Raw genomic sequence first — 16,880 nt, forward strand, 5'->3', positions numbered from 1 at the left:
CAAATTTATGTCTCACTGATGTTGTCAGTATTACCAAAAGAATTTATAAAATATAAACTAGTCATAGTACATTCAGGTGGGTTTTGTCTGGGTTTTGTAGTTCCTCAAGCAAGTGTGGTTTCACACTATTCTATTGAGCTACACCACCCACAAAGTTATTTATATATACTGCACACTTCACATACAAAGGCTTCATGCAGTATTGTTAGAATTTCATTTCTGTTTTCTCATGCATATTAATAATTCATGCTAAAGCCAGCTATTTATCCTGTTTAATGCTGCAAGTTGTTGCTAAAATCCCCTAACATAAAATACAAATCCTCTTTTTTGATCTTGGCATGAAAATATGAGAAGTAATAACTGTTTAAGTTGAGCCCCATGTTTTCCAGTACATATGGGTCATTTATATGTGTGTATGTATATAACCGTGTTGGCATTATAAACTTTGTATGTGTGTAATATCTAGTGTGATGTATAAAGCAAGAGCATTTTTAAATCAGGTAAAACTCAGGCAGAAGTTGCTCTCAGCATATGTTAGATTAAATTAGGAGAACTTGCTAAGAGGAAGCCATGGTCTCTGTAACACTTCTCTTTGCCTCTTTCAGGGTTTGGCCTTCTCACAACATTAACCAAACTGTATGCTCTAGCAACACCACTAATCATTACCTTTCAGGGTAAAAATCTATTAATGCTAATAGACATTAAGACTAAAAACTAGTACTAAAAATAGTATTAGTCCATGCATCTTTCACCTGAGAAAATGTGTCTCCTTATAACTAAATTACAGAACATAATTGAAGTACTGTCATGCTTTTAAGTTTAATTTAGATTCTTTGTATTTTTGTATATGTACTTGTAAAGTATGTTTTAAAAAAAAAATTCAAAAATTCTGTCTGAATCCTTCTTGAATTACCTCAAACGTATGAGAGGTATAAAAGTCCTGTCCAAAAGCTTGTCCTCTTGCTTTTGTCAGCTTTTAATAATTATAATATAGACCCAAACCCATGCATGTTCAGAATGACAAAAAAGTGTTAAGCCAATTAATACAACCTATAATTAAGTTTGGGTTAATTTTATGTAGTGTTTAGAAAAATGTAAAGTAGAAACATTTGGGCATGTGGATGATTTTCACAAGTCTCCACAAGGATCATTTTGCACGTAGTGTCTCTCTCTAGTCAATTCAGTTCTACTCACTTCTGCTCTATTCACTTCACTCACTTAAATGAATCGATTCCTTTGAACAGCTTAAAAAGAATCGAGCTTTGGGCGTTTGGATGAATTTGATTCACTACAACAGACGGCATCCCATGTTTAAACTATTCGGTACAACGGCACGGATTTTGACACCCAGTCCTTTGACAGTAGAGTTATAAGCACGGTTACAATAAAAAAAAACCTGCAAATCTGTTGAAAGACTTCATTTTAGGTGAACCGATTCTGCTAAAAATACGAATAAATGGTGAACGTTTTATCATTCGAATGTCATAACAATTCAAAGAGTCGACTCAGGTAAAAGAGTCACTCAGGTCTCATCACTGACTTATTCGGTTCCTCCAAGCTAGCTTAGCTTACGTCTAAAAACTGTATACTACCGTACTATATAGTATGTCACTACAGCACTATTCAGTGTTGCAGTATGCGGTTTTAGACGTAGCTTTATCTGTGGTTCGGACTAGAAGCTTTCGTGGGACTTAAACCGGAAACCAAACTTTTTTTTCCACCTCAAACTTGTTTCATTGCTGAGTCGAAAAGAGGAAAAAAAAAAGAAAAGCGATGAGCAGAAGCAGCACAGCACAGTAGCGATGCACAGTTCCTTCTTTTTCATCTTCGCATCATGTCGGCTCTGAGAAAGTTGTCAACAAAAAGAAGTGAAATATCTACATTTGGCCTGAGATAAAGTGGCCGTCGAGTGTTTTTTTTTTCTCCTCTCCTTCACATAACGGACCCTTTAGGTGATTTATCATGGGAGATGTGAGTATTTATTATCTATTAGCTTCCTGGTTCTTCTGTAGGCTTTCTCATAATGCAGCTCAGAACTGTATTATCACCTACAGGATTGTATTTAACTTTATTTTAGTCTAATGTTTCATTCTAATGTTTTATTTGTGTTCTATTGCAAGTGTTATTCGACTTTAATGCATACCTTTATTTTAATGTTTCATCTCAATTTATATCTTTATATATTTGTCATATATTATCTCGTATTTATTATCATATTATCTCATATTTATTATCATATCTCATATTTATTGTAATATTGTCTTATATTTATTTAATATTATAGCATATTTATTGTAATATTATATTGTATTTATTGTTATATTATATCATATTTATTATATATTTTATCATATTTATTATATATTTCAGACAGTACATTGTAAATGGGTGTGAGATGAGTGATTTGGTAAAAAAACAAAAAAAAAACCAACGTCCTATCACTGTACCTGAAGCGGTTTTTATTATGCATAGAAAAATATATAGATACTGACAAAAGAAAGCTTGAAAACCCGCAGCGCTGACATGCTTGTGAACAACATTGCTTTGGGAATACAAAGCGTAACACAGAGGGCTTAACTAGACAAACTAATGAAATAGGATGAAATAAGGAACAGGCAAAGACAATCAGGGAAACCAATCATCGACGAGATGAGATGAGACGGAGACGAGAAGGAAGTAAATGTATTTCATATATATATATATTCTAAAACTATAATATATCTTTTTTTAGAAAATATTTTAGCATCCATCTAGATTCAGCTGGATGTATTTTGGTTGTATTCGGTATTTCCGATTTTTGACATTAATTCTCTTAATTTTGTGTTCATGATACAACGTGCCAGTGCTGTCGAGGTGCTGACGACGTTCATGTGTATTTCAGCACACTTTATCACACAATACAGCTTACTTTAAACCATTAAATATTATAGACATTACTGTCCCTTCATCCAGATATTGTGTCTCCTTGTTGCTCTCTCAGTTGTATTTACATGTCTCTTGTGCTTCAAGAAACATTCAGATCCTGAAACAGCTTGATGTAGAGAAAGGGCCTGAAGTGAGGTTAATGTTTGAACTAAATAACACCTAAACACCTGTTCTCTTACAACACCAGCATTTCTGTACTTCTGTACTAGATGGTGAAGTGAATACTGAATGGTGAAGTTTTATTTAATGGAATTTGTTTATGTCGTTATTATATAATGATGTATTATGAAGACATTTGCCTTGTCACATGAATGTCTACGGAAGGTTATTTAATAACTACTCAGTTCAGTCAGCTTTGGAGTGAGTCAGTGTAGAAGAAGTACCTGTTATGTTTTCTGAAAAGTTTATCACATGGAGCATTTATAAAATTCGTCTCTTGCCGCATGTTTAGTGTCCTTCCTTTTTTAGCACTAATCTGACACACTGTTTCAGAGCAAAACCTAAACATGCCGTGTAAGGGGGAATTACAGGAGCAACATTGGGAAACACTGTTATAGCAACCAGCAGCCCTTTCCGTTATTGCAGTTTTCTCCTATAGCACAGTGTCAGCCTTTTGCCACCTAAATTTAAGATTTTGAAAGAGGATGGTAAAATTATGACTCAAATCATTTCAAATTCAACTTCACCTGTAGCAATGCTTGGAAGAAAAAAGTTGTTGATTGAATTTATTAAGTTATTAAATCATATTCAGGCCTGTGTACAAAAAGGCGGTTACAGCACCCTGAGAGAAAGTTTCAGTTTCAGGAAATATAAAGTATAAGAGGAAGTTGTGCATGTTGCAGCACTTAAATCGGGTGTTGTTATTAACACAGGCTTCGCAGCTTTGCAGATGTTTCATCAGTCTGAAGCGTTTTCTTTGGCAAGGTGTGCTGAAAATGCAGCTGTGTTTCCCTTTAAATGTAAACCGGTGCATTCCTTAATATTATTATTTAATTCTGTAATATTAACCAGTGCTTGGATCTGAAGCTTCAGGTCACGAGAGAGTTCTGTCAGCCTCCGTACCCTGTGATGAGCCTCTGAAGCTACGAGGTGCCGTCTGTTTCAGGCTGTGTTTATTGAATGATAATGAGCGAATGGAAAATCAAGCTTCATTTAATATGGCAAGGAAAGAAAGGCTAGCTGCCTATAGTGGCATTAAGCTGTAGATGTGGAGCACTTGTGTGAGGATCATAAAATATACAAAACCGGGAGTCTTTTCTCACGTGAAGATACTAAGTCCAACCGGTTGCCTGATTCTCTCTCTGTCTGGCTCCCTCACAGAAAGGAGTGGGCAGCATGATGTAATATGATTATTTATACCACGGCACCTTTGAGTTTTTGATTGTGGGTAGAAGGTGTGGAATATTATAGTATATAAACAGTCAGAAAGACTTGGCGTTTCTAGAATTTGATCTCTACTGGGGCACATGGGGTGAGGGATGGATTGTTTGTATCTACCCTAATATGCTAACAGAAAAGGACCTTCGGCAATGATAAACACAATTAACAGTTAATAAGCATCATGTGGCATTCATTAATAAATTAAAAAGTGGAATTATTGCTAAATTGATGTGGTTTAAGAAGAAGAACTCATCAGGATGAAGTCGTATTTTTGGACATCAAAGATCTTTGCATCAAATCTTTGTCTTTTCCTAGTTAAAGTATTGTTAAGCTTTGAATTAAAAAATATTGTGGTGATAGCCAGATGCAAAATACTTAAAATTATTGTCAAAGTCTGTGGAAGAGTTCAGAATAAGGGCATATGGGCCTGTAATGTAAATGGAGCAAACAGACACAGGTTTAAACCAAGAACTACAGGAACTAATACAAGAAACACAGAACAGAAAATGAGGAAATACAAGGATCTGAACTGACATAAACAAACAAGACATATACAAACGTTATTAAAGATTGTGTAACTTTTTTGAATTGGTTAAAAAAGGAACAGGCAATAATAATCTGGAAAATCAACCCACAAGGACATTTGACGCTGTGGCCTTTTGTAGCTCAGTGATATATCGATCTGAAGATCATGAAATCAAATCTCAGCACTGCAAGCTGCCACTGATGGCCTCTTAAGCATGGCCCTTTAACCGTCAACAGCTCGGTTGTATAAATGAGATACATATAAGTCACTCTGGATGAGGGCATATACCAAATGCTGTAGAGCTAAAGACAAATGGATGGAAAAGATAAAGAATCTAAAAAGCATTTGTATATAATTCTCATAGCACTAGTTCCTTTATAAGGAAAAAGTTGATATTGTGTTATATCCTACTCTGCTGCATCGGTCTCACAGCACTGGTACAGTACATGCCACTTCAATAGTGCATTTCATAAGAAGGCAGACATTCACTCTTCGGTCTTCGCCTAATCAGTGTTTGTTGCTGCAGCAGACAGTTGGCAAGTGTGTCTTAATTCCTGTTAACACTGTAGTGGACAGGTCAGTTTCCTCTTTTTTATTGAACTGGCACAAGGTTTTTGCAATCAGCTGGTGATATTGTCCTGAAACTTCGGGTTGCAAGAATCTTTAGGCCTTGTGAGTGAGTTCTGTTCTACCCAGAACTAGATTCAGGATTCTGCAAACTGGTTGGGGGGTTTGAGTTCAGCTGATAACAAGACGGTGTTTAGTTTATAGCTCAGCTGTTCTGTTCATGATCTCGTCTTTGGAAGATGACACATACCCGTTATCTCTCCATACAGCATTTTAAAGCAACATATTAATCATTTATCCTAAAGTACCCAATATGTATCATCATTGAGATAGAACATGAACAAGAAAAGTTTTCCCACACTTGGGTAATCTACTAAATGTAAAGGTAGGAATGTAACTTGTTTGTTTGATAGACTGATTTACAAGATACTGGTTTAGTATCGTTCCGTTCTCTGTAAAACCATCAAAATGAGTCAATGTAGCGTGAACATTACATAAGTGTTAAAAAGTCCATTGGATGAACCCAGCCGTGCATGCAGATGATTGGACTTTAGTAGTGTGTTGGTTGAAACCCAGCAGGTCAGCCCTCTCTACAGAGGACAATATTAGATTCATCCCAGATGCAGCCATTCACTTCACCGCATGCAGCATTTATATGGAACACATGTTTAAGGTGTGACCTGCTCAGAAAGTTTCTAGAAGCAGTGTTATGAGTTCTTAGCTTTCTGATATTAAATACTGAGTGAGATTAGAATCTGTTTTTTACACTGTTGAAGGTTTAAAGTGCTGATTCATTCTGCATACGAACCGCTCTGACAGTCATGTTTAATGTGAGTTTATTTATTTAGTAGTTTTTCTTACACTGGTAAGTCCTTATGAAGAAGATACTTGTTATTTTTGGTAGTGTTACAAGCTGCATTTTTTATTTTAATAACTTCATTAACAAGAGGGGGAAACTTTATTAACACGAGGAGCCGGCGAGGGAACAGCCATTTATAGGTGCTATAACATAAGCGACAACAGGAACTGTCTTGTTTTGTGGATGTTCAAAAACATTAAACTGAATAGAAAGCACAGAGTTTTCAGGCAGATTTTCAGTAACACGTAAATGTTGAACTTTCACATTAACATCTGCACTTGAGTACAGTCAGCCGTTCCATATCTGTGTTAGTGAATTCATTCTTAGAGCAGAGCTTCCTGTTTGACTAACTCTTGATAGTGTCTCTGATCATTTCCTGCCTAAACCTAAAACCCCCCGAACCTTCACATCTCTAGGCCACGGACATTTGCTGACAGGCTTTCATTTTTGTCACCTTTCACATTAATTTGTTCAGTGCTCAAAGCCAAATGGCACTCTGTGCATCCAAACTCCTTTATGGTGTATAGATTTTTCCACAGTGAGACTTCAGCAGTGGGGGCGTTGGGATGCAGCGTGCACCGTGCTCCAGTTTTCCCGTCTGTATGTGCAAAACAAAAGAGCCTCTCCGATGTCCACCCCCACCTCTCCTTCCTCGGTAGAGACAGGCAGAGCCTGCATTGGCTTGGTTGAGCGAGGATGTTTCCTGGACAAAGGCATTGTGTGGCACGGCACTACTCCTATTATTCTGTCCTTTTTTCCCCCCTCTGTCGGACAGCTGCGCTTTCCCTGTTAGCACTAACCCATCCCTGCTTTTTCCAAAGGCCAAGAGAAAGTGGAAAAACAGCCCCGATGACCCTTTAAAGAGACATCCTGAGAGACATTTCCTCCTCTCCTAGTGAAACCAGTGAATTTGAACTGTTATTATCAAACGTGTATATATATACACACACACAAATAACATTGTAACACATACGTATTCAGAATCTTAGTCATCATTAAGCTAAATAGTGCTTTCTTTGTCAGGTCCTCAAAGTGTTAATAAGCAATTCTATGATATTTTATGATCTTACTTTACCAGAGTTCAATCAAGTGAACTACTTCATTTGGGTGCTGTCTTTTGCAAAAGTGATAAGAAATTGCTGCTAAATCCAAATTTGTGAATTTGCCTATTGTTTTAAGATTTAAGCACTGTTACATGAGTCATCTTTAACTCCCACTCTGCTCTCCCACCATAATACACGCTCAGGAATTTTAAAATAAATGGCAAACGAAGCAGATGAGTCGTCCCACTGTGCAACCTTGACTTCCTCCCCTCCTTTTTTTTTTTCTTCCCACATGTACTAGGATGTTAAAGATGAGCCAGCCAAGCCCAAGGAAACAACATTCAACGGCAAAGCTGGCTGGTTGAAGAAGTCCTCGGGGAAGTTCCTGGGCAGCTACAAGGACCGCTACATCCAGCTGGACAAGACCGAGATTGCAGTGTTTGAGAACGAGGTAATGACGACAGCGACTGCTGATTCACCATGCACCGAGAATGATCCTAAAGTAGGAATATCATCTCAGTAACTCTGGTTATGATTCAGAGTTCCTAGAGTCAAAATCCCTGAACCTCTAGATCACAAAAGGGCCCTTGAGAAAGGTCCTTAAAAGTGTTAAATGCTCTAGTGCGCTGCAGTGACCCTGTTTACTAAATCCAGCGTTAGCTTAAAATTTCATGATTGGAATAAATGACAAATTCCTGTAAAGAAACTATGAGATGCTCATTGCTACCAGTTTAACATTATACAGACTGCATGTCTAAATCACTACTACACTTCCTTTAAATTTGTTTTGTGCATATTATACTGTTCGTACCATGTTAAGAGTGAAATCTGTGCACAGAAATACAAAAATATGGCTACAATAAACACCCACATTCAAAAATACATTTACATAATATATCTCTTAAGGAGCCTATTTTTGTTCTTGGCGTGCTTAACATTTTAACACACAAAGTACTTGAAAGTTTTGTTCAAATCCTTCCTTTCATATTCTTGTTTAAATCTGAATGTAAACAAGTCCTTTCTGCGCTTACACTCAGGAATTAAAGAACTGCTTGGAGCGTCTGGACTTGGAAAACTATGACAAATGCCACGAGTTACGCAGCCCATTCAAGAAGAAATACAGGCTGATACTGATACGAGCGCCTAAGACTGCGAGTAAGGTAAGTCTCGACGCTACCAGTTAATCATGAGTAACATTGCAATGTCAGACATGGCACACTGCAGCCCTCTTCTCGTGCTTGTAATATAAAGAGGGGCTCTCATCGATCTACAATGCAATGCAAAGCAAGGGCAGGTCAGCAGGCTCTGACATCAGCGGTTCAATATGGCATGCAGGAAAAGCACACTGGGTCTTTGTGTGGGCTGCTATGAGTCAGACCCATAACTGTCCGCACTCATCCAGTCCCTATATCGCTCGTTTGTCATACTTCATCTTTTTCTGACTTTTTGCATTAGTAAGGATGAACTTTAAACAGAAATTGTGTGCATGACCGTGTGCAATAGAGTTGACCGGAAGTGGTTAGTAACACGCCATGATTCGTTACATTGAAAAGGAAACAGTCATTTTTCACAAGCGTTTGTGACTGCACCATCAGAGTTTTTTAAAATCCTATATAAGGAGACCTACTATATTATTTAAGGAATAAATTATTTAACTTGCGAAGCTAGAGATAAGGGTATTCGATTACAGTTTTAGCATAGCACAAAACACTAAAAGAAAAAGAACATTCTGTTCCACATCCACTGACGTAATGCTCACACACCCACCTATCACCGAGCAAAAATGCATAGCTGTGTCACTTTATAGAAAAAAACGTTTAAGACTGAAAATTACTGTATATTTACCAACACAAGTTTAATAGGAATATCTTGTGGTGCATAAATCTAACCACAGACCATTTATGTTGCTTTCAAATATGTGCCAGATGTTCTTCTGCAGATTACATTTACATTTGCAGCATTCGGCAGACGCCCTTAAAGATTAAAAGTGTTCAACTGGGTTAAATGGAATAGAGCTCATATCAGACAAACTGTCTCAAATCTGATATTAATAACAAAAAATCACATAGGAAAATGTCATTATAAAATTGCATTAAGTGCAGTTATATGCAGATGTTTAAATGTAGCTATTGAAACATTTTACATGATGTTGAGTACAGGGATAAATTCTGGTCGGTGCACATATTTATGCCACAGATTGTTTTATGGTTCCTGTTTAGGTTCTCATGTTTGCATTGACAGTGCACCTCCTGCCTCAATTATATTAAAGTAAACTTTTGTAACATTATTCTAAGTGAAAACGTGACGGTAAGCAGCAAAAAGGCAAAACTTTTTCTAAAAGTAGTAAAAGTAATCATGTCAAATAAAAATCTTATTCCTAAGAATACAAATCCTAAAGTGTGATGAAATGATTATAGTGACTGCTGGTTGTTCTGGGACACACTGTATGTTACTGTATTGATGTAAAATGAATTGCTGCTTTATTGAATATCCCTGGAATTAATCATATATGCCCATGTATACTCATGCCTCGCTGTGGTTTGTTTGGGCGAGTGAGAACACAGCACTCACGCTGGGGTGCAGACCAACACAACCGCTCTTAAAGCATCTGAGAGAGCTGGTCTCAGTCTGGTTCCAAGTGAATTCTAGTTCAGTTTGAGCGCAGGGATAAAAAAATCGACTCGACTACAAGAAATGAAGCTAACATGCTTATATTTTGGGTTACAGTAATGCTATTTTTGGAGCAAAGTGAGCAGAAGGTCAGATCAGTAGCATGCAGAAATGAGATGTGTTCTGAATAAAAATAAACGAGGAACGTCATATTTATTTATTTGTTTGTTTATATGGATCCATTTTATTTTATTTTATTTATATTGTTTTCTATGTTTTTTGTTATTGTGGTTTTACAAAGGTGTGTCCTATTTCTGACCCAAGTTTTACAAGTACATTTGTATGTTAGTTTGTTTCATTAGACTAATAGGTATCAGTCGTTGCTGTTTTTTTTTTCTTTCTTTTTCTTTTTTTTCTTCTTTGCAATACTGAAAACCAAACTCCCCTGGTCTTACTCAGTCAGAACATAATGTCTACTCAGCTTTTGTTTAACGTCTGCCATAATTATAGCATGACACAATTTACTAATGCATCCATTTCCATTTTCTCATTTCCTTTTAAGATACCGACTAGTCACACAGTGTGTAATCCTTAATAAACTGTGAGCTTTGAGCTCTTGTAGAACATTCCCAGCTTCATCTGAGACAGAAAAAGCCTTGAGAAATGCAAAAGAGATACCTAAGTAGTGAAACCGGCAGTATTACTAACAGATGATGAAAATGAAGCTTTGGCGAGCTCATCAGGACTCAGCAGCTGTAAAAAGAATGTGTGTGTGTGTGTGTGTGTGTGTGTGTGTGTGTGTGTGTGTGTGTGTGTGTCAGTAAAGTCTGCCAGTCACTTTTTCCCCTCACTTGAACACAGTGACTGGCCAGCTGTGTGAGTCAGACAGCTCCACCTATGGCTTCATTTTAACCCTTAGCCTCATGAACTGTAGTTGTACAAAAAGTGCTTAAACGTCTAAAGAACAGACTTAAGATCCATTACACTTTAACAGTTTGGTGCCTGTTGTAGATTCTTACTGCAGTTTATGTTGGATAGGGAAGGCATCTTCGCAGACATGCTGAGTTCCACAGTAATTCATTTAAACCTCACTCACCAGAACAATAAACTGTAGAAATAAACTTAGACATAACCAAAGAATAGAAAAATATGCTGTGGATTTAGGGGTTATATAAGAAAGCAGGTTTATTTTGATTCGGCTAAATAATTTATTGTTTTTTTATATGGTCTTGTTGGCTAGTATAGTTAATAATTACATTAAATGAAGAGCAGATTACAGAACATATAAAAAGTTAGAATTTTATTTATACAAACGACATAAAACTGAAGCATTTGCGTGTGAAGGTACAGGGCAAAATCTTGGTATTTCTGTGAGCATCTGTACAGATAGCAGAACAGTATACTTTTAATAGACAAAAGCAAACAAAAAAAAACCAACCTGGTTTTAAATCAGGTGGAAATAAGGTGCTATGATTCACTGTTATCCATTGACAGGAACGCATCTCATTCACAAAAAGTCAGCACAGTGGCATTTTCATCGATATCACATTTGACTGGAATGCTTTTAGGATATAAATAAATAATTATTAAAGCAAATCATTATCAATGTATTTTCTGTGCTTTTTTTGCACAGAAGTGAGCACTAGTGTTGTTACACCATCAGGGTTTTATGGTTTATCACAGTGTACAAACCCACCTAAGGCCTCTGACACCAGAGTTTCTCCTCTAATTTGTGTCTGATTTCAACTCCCCAAGGATTTTCCCCATCCTAAGGATGCCCTAAAGCATTCTACCTCAGAGGCTCTATGCAGGAGGCAACAATGAAACCCCTTATTAACAACGAAACTATCTGACTCTGCTTTGTGACCTCTGCTGCTGCTCCTGACATGTTTTTGACATAATACATGACCTCTAGCACAGAACAACACACCGTTGCTGACCAAAACTAAACCGAAGCATTCACCCTTTACCCCCCTCCATCAGATTCTAACAATGACATGATAAATATTGACAATGTAATAGAAATATGAAAAACAGCATTTAATACTTTTGTTTCTATTTGTTTGTTTTGTTATATATACCTTCACCATCCACTTTAAAAGGAACAGCTGTTCACCAGCCCATTTATATTTGCTTTGTGTTAAAATCCCAAGAGATCAACAGTTTCTAAAATATTCATACCAGCCCATCTGGCACCAACAAGCATGCCATGGTGATGGAGATCATACTTTTTACTCTTTCTGATGATTGAAGTGAACATTGACTGAAGCTCTTGCACCTGTGTCTGCATGATTTTATTATATGTGTTACTGCCTCATGATTGGCTGACTGTATTACTGCAAAATGAGCAAGGATATTGGGGTTCCTAATAAAGTGGACAATTATATGCAAAGACATTTCATAATCTAATAAAATCTTCTTAAAAGATTTTCAACCTGGTGGTTATTTTTTTTTAAATGGTTTACTGATACAGCAAAATTATATTTTTTGGTTCATCGCACTTAGATCATTACGGTCATAGATAATTGGTGTATATGATTAGTCGTGTATTTTAATTGATAATTTATTGTTTGTTATTGGGTATGGATTAAACAGTGAATTTTATTTCATTTGTTCTTTAGCACCGTAGAAAAGCGGCTTATTTGTTTCATTTAGAAAAAGTAGATCGCAAACATCCACAAGTAATGCATGCTACAGGTGTGTCATCTTATTAAAACTGATTATTTTTATCTTGTGTAACATAGGAAACTAATTGTTTCTGGAAACTTTGCCGATTTACTTATAGGTCTGTGACGTCAAACTGCAGGCTCAAAGTCAGGAAGAGAAAGAAGATTGGATCAAGGCATTCAGCGATGGCATTAACAGGGCAAAGAACAAAATCTTTGATGAGGTATCCAAAATGCACTTTTGAAATTTTAAACTTAAAAACAATCAACTGAAATGTCACGTTGTTTGTGCACGTATAATCACTACAACATTAGTAGACATTCATAAAAATGTGAATTGCACTGAAAAATTTTGAATTTATAGACTTATTTTATTCCGTTAGCATGCTGACTTAAGCCTCTAGTTGGACAAACTCTAATATACATAATATAAAGAATACTATTGTAGTAAGAATAATATACGCTCTAATAATATTACTACAGTTTAATATTTAGGATTTCCCAGACAAAATATAATTAGCATATACTGTACTTTATGTAATACATTTTGTTTCTATATGAGTGATCTTTTTTTCACTGCAGGTAAAAGTAGATGAAAGTATATCTTTAGATCATGTGACACGTTCTCGACCAAAAGGAGACCGTGGTAGAAGACCACCAACCAGGATACACATGAAGGAGGTAGGCTGAGTTTATTTAGACACATATGTCGTAGCAGCCTAAAGGCATTGTTTTATAGGTGGCATTCCTATTTGTTATTATTTGGAATTAATGCTCAAAAATTAGATGACCAGTCTTTACCAATTAAAGTTCTGTTTTGTTTTTTTTAAGACGGCAAACGTTTCATCCGATGGAATCTTGAGACTGGATCTTGACACCTTTGACAATATGCCTAATGGTGCCCACTTAATAATGGATAGTACTGATGGAGAAACCAAAGTGGGTCCAGCCAAGTCTATTGACAATATTCAGGAGGAAACTGAAGGTGTAGATACAGCACCTCCCAAGAAAGTATTGAAGCCTCCTATGCCCCCTTCAAAGGACAACAATTCCAACGAAAGCCAGGACAGTGAGAGCAAACATGGGGAACCTGCCCCAGAGAAGAAGATCCTTACGCCACCAATGCCACCATCAAAAGATCAGAAACCATCTGAAAGTTCAAAAGAAGAGAAAGGAAATGGAGAAGAGAAAGTTGTGAAGCCACCCATGCCTCCCTCAAAGGAAAATAAACCCAGAATAAGTGCCAGTGAAGACACTGCCTCAGAAAATGGTGAATCTGAAGCAGCAACCACTCCTGACAAGTCCAGTCCAGTTGAAGGTGAGACAGATGCTCCTGAAACCGTCCGTACTCCCAGTCCACCATCCAAAGACATGAAACCCAAACAGTCACTCAGCTTAAGCGACAAAGAAATTCTTTCAGAAGATGAAGGTTTTACCAGTAAGGAAAATGAGGAAGATGAGGCCGATATGGGTAAGGCAGAAGAAAAACTGTGCGTACTCTCGAATAATATCCCAAAGCCCCAAGGAGTGACGTGGGATTCACCTTCTTCATCAATGGAGAAAAGTTCTGTTGATAAAAATGCTAACAAATCTGCTCAAAGTGTAGTAACTACAATAACGATTGAACCTTCAAAACCTGCCAGTGAACTCAAATTAACTCCACATTCAACTCCAGAGGCTGTTAAAAAGTGTGCTGCTCCTGCTGCTCCACCCAAAAAGAAAATTCTTAAACCACCTCTCAAAATGGTAGATCAAGTTGTTCTAGACAACCCTGAGGTCTCAACTAATTCGTTTCCTGTTACTGTGTCACCCTCAGTTGAAAAAGGCTCTGACAGCATGCCAGATGAAACACAAGTCGCTACTCACAAACCAAAAGAAGAGCGCAAGATTGTTATTCTTAGTCTCAGTAATTCAGGATCAAGTGAGGACCAGGATGATAAATCTGGAGTGGAAGCAGAGGTAAAGTCTATTGACAGTGGTCAGCTCTCTGCTGAAGACTCTGAAAGTAGTGAGCAAGTTACTCCATCTACAGATAAGCTGCAGAGTAGTCTGGAAATCTTAGATGGTGTAACCAGTGAAGAGGAACTGGAGACACCAGACAGCAAGGTCCAGAAAATGGAAGCTCCACTTTCAGCAATCATAAATGTTAAGCTTGAAGCCACTATGGATGACTCCAGCCCAGTTACTGCAGAAAATACAAGCACCCCTGACATCTCCAGTCCTACTGCATCAATGAACTCCCCCTTGAAGAAACGGTCTGCATCCACAGGAGATATTCTAGAGGAAATGGTGGGTTTGCAAAGTAATGTGTCCAGGGAGCTTGAGGAGACTGGAGAGCTGCTGGGTAAAATAGCACCCAGAGGGTCCCCTGAAGCCGGTCAAGACAGTGAAGGGATAACAAACCCAGAGACCCTTCTTGCAACAGCAATGGAGAAACTTAAAAAAGCTGACCAGTTCTTGAAAGAAGCCAAGTGTTTTAAAGAGCAGGAGAACAAGAGCAATAGAATAAGCTGGTAATTGATATTATGACGATATTGGGGTAATATTGTGTTAATGGAATCACAAACATTACAAATCATTAAGTGCAATTATATCCCCATTACTTTTTACACAGGACCAGTGCATATTAATTGAACCTTCTAAAACTGCTTTATAACCAGGTACCATGGATTTAAATAGGGATCCAATACTGAGTATTGATATCAAAACAACATTGCTCAGCAGTGCTGGATAAATGAATCCCTGAATTAAATGATTTAAACGTGATTTATGAGCCCAGTTGATGTACTTGATGAGAGAGATAATGGAAGTTTATGATTCTCAGCGGATGTCAACATGTATTCTTCTGTTTGCGTTTGTAATCTTTGACGTTTTCTGCACTTGGTTAACATGACACTTAGCCTAATGTCAGTTCGACAGTAAAGCCTTCCAGCACTGGTATCCAACTAGCACTTAAAATGATCTTTGGTAATTTACTCGAACGGTTTTGCACTCAAAATCCCATGTTGTCTTATATTAGCTGTACTACAGTACAGCTTTTATCCACCATAGAGCATCTTACTTTAGTGTTCCATACACTAGCAAAAAAGCAGGGCCTTATGATGAAGAAAATAGTGTCAGGTTAGTCTGATGCTAAAAATAATGCAGTGGCCTTTTATGGGTTTTATGATAGAGTACTCGGGAACTAGTAACTTCCTGTCTGATATATCGCTCTTATACATTTCATAGTTTATACAGAGTGCATCACGCAAACATTTATTTTCATACTGACAGTGGAAATGCGGTGTGAATTCCTCTGCTTTTTTTAACTGGGTAGAATGCTATGCTAACAGCTATCTTTCCATGGTCTTCTTAAATGTTTTTTTTTTTTTATGTCAAGGCATGTATCTTTTTGGTTTGTTAATATTGTTAATAGTGTATTTCTGTCAAAAATGCAGTGTATGACCTAGAAATAGAGTTAACCCCCTGTGTTGTATGAAATTTTGGTTATAATTTTAATACATTATTTTTATTTCAAACAAAATCATTAGACATGGGAATAGATGTGGTACAGGTCTTAAACCTCCATTGATTGCTATAGCCTACTCATCAAAATATTACTGAAACATGGTTCAAAGAACCTAAAGTATTTCTCTGTGAACATCCAAATAACATTTATAGTTATGTTGTATAGCACAATATTAGCTTATTATTTTTATAAACAATTTTCTTTTGTAAATAACATGTCTACCAATGAATTGCTTAATATTTAAGTTATTAATATTCTGGCATACTGGTTCCTGTCCTAAAAAAAAAAAAAACTAATAAATTTACTCAGAGATACCAATTTACTAAACTAATAAGTTATGTTTACCATTAAACTATAAGAAGAGTTATGATTATATATTGTAATATATTATTTGTCAGTGACTGCATTTACTAACTGGACTAATAAGTTTTTTTTATGTCTTATGTTTCATGTGCAAAAAAAAAAAGAATTTAACACACTGCTTTGCTAAGCATGTCTTAATAAAAACGTCTTCCCTTTACCTAAAGATTTTTTTTCTATGTGTATTATAAACAACCAGAAAGAAAATGACACTTGAATGTTTCACATCTCCATAATACTTGGCTATGAAGTTTTAACGGTTTCACAATGTGACCCTTGCATCACTGTATTTACGAGAAGAAAGCATCTATCATCACTGACGGTGGTCTATTAGTGAGGATGTGAAAGCTTTTGTGACCACTCGTTGTAGAATAAAATGACAATAATTCATTCCCATAACTGATCTCATTTCAGTGTCTTGCACACTAAAGTCTGG

The 16,880-nt window shown here is 36.8% G+C and overlaps 1 protein-coding gene across 1 annotated transcript; it reads left to right on the forward strand.

Annotated features, from left to right (window-relative positions):
• The first annotated feature begins 1,536 nt into the window (after nucleotides 1-1,536).
• Nucleotides 1,537-16,604, forward strand: plekho2 (pleckstrin homology domain containing, family O member 2). The gene is made up of 6 exons (XM_027162366.2): nucleotides 1,537-1,971; nucleotides 7,602-7,751; nucleotides 8,338-8,460; nucleotides 12,696-12,800; nucleotides 13,159-13,257; nucleotides 13,408-16,604. Exons 1-6 carry the CDS (start codon nucleotides 1,963-1,965, stop codon nucleotides 15,091-15,093), a joined length of 2,172 nt encoding a protein of 723 aa, XP_027018167.1. The 5' UTR covers nucleotides 1,537-1,962; the 3' UTR covers nucleotides 15,094-16,604.
• Nucleotides 16,605-16,880: the final 276 nt, after the last annotated feature.

This window comes from Tachysurus fulvidraco, chromosome 2, assembly GCF_022655615.1.
Source record: "Tachysurus fulvidraco isolate hzauxx_2018 chromosome 2, HZAU_PFXX_2.0, whole genome shotgun sequence".
Classification (NCBI taxonomy): domain Eukaryota; kingdom Metazoa; phylum Chordata; class Actinopteri; order Siluriformes; family Bagridae; genus Tachysurus; species Tachysurus fulvidraco.

Bases quoted from the DNA above. Each gene is read 5' to 3' on its own strand.
- plekho2 (XM_027162366.2), top strand. The intron at 7,752-8,337 runs GTAATGACGACA...GCTTACACTCAG, and splicing joins TTGCAGTGTTTGAGAACGAG to GAATTAAAGAACTGCTTGGA. The intron at 13,258-13,407 runs GTAGGCTGAGTT...GTTTTTTTTAAG, and splicing joins CCAGGATACACATGAAGGAG to ACGGCAAACGTTTCATCCGA.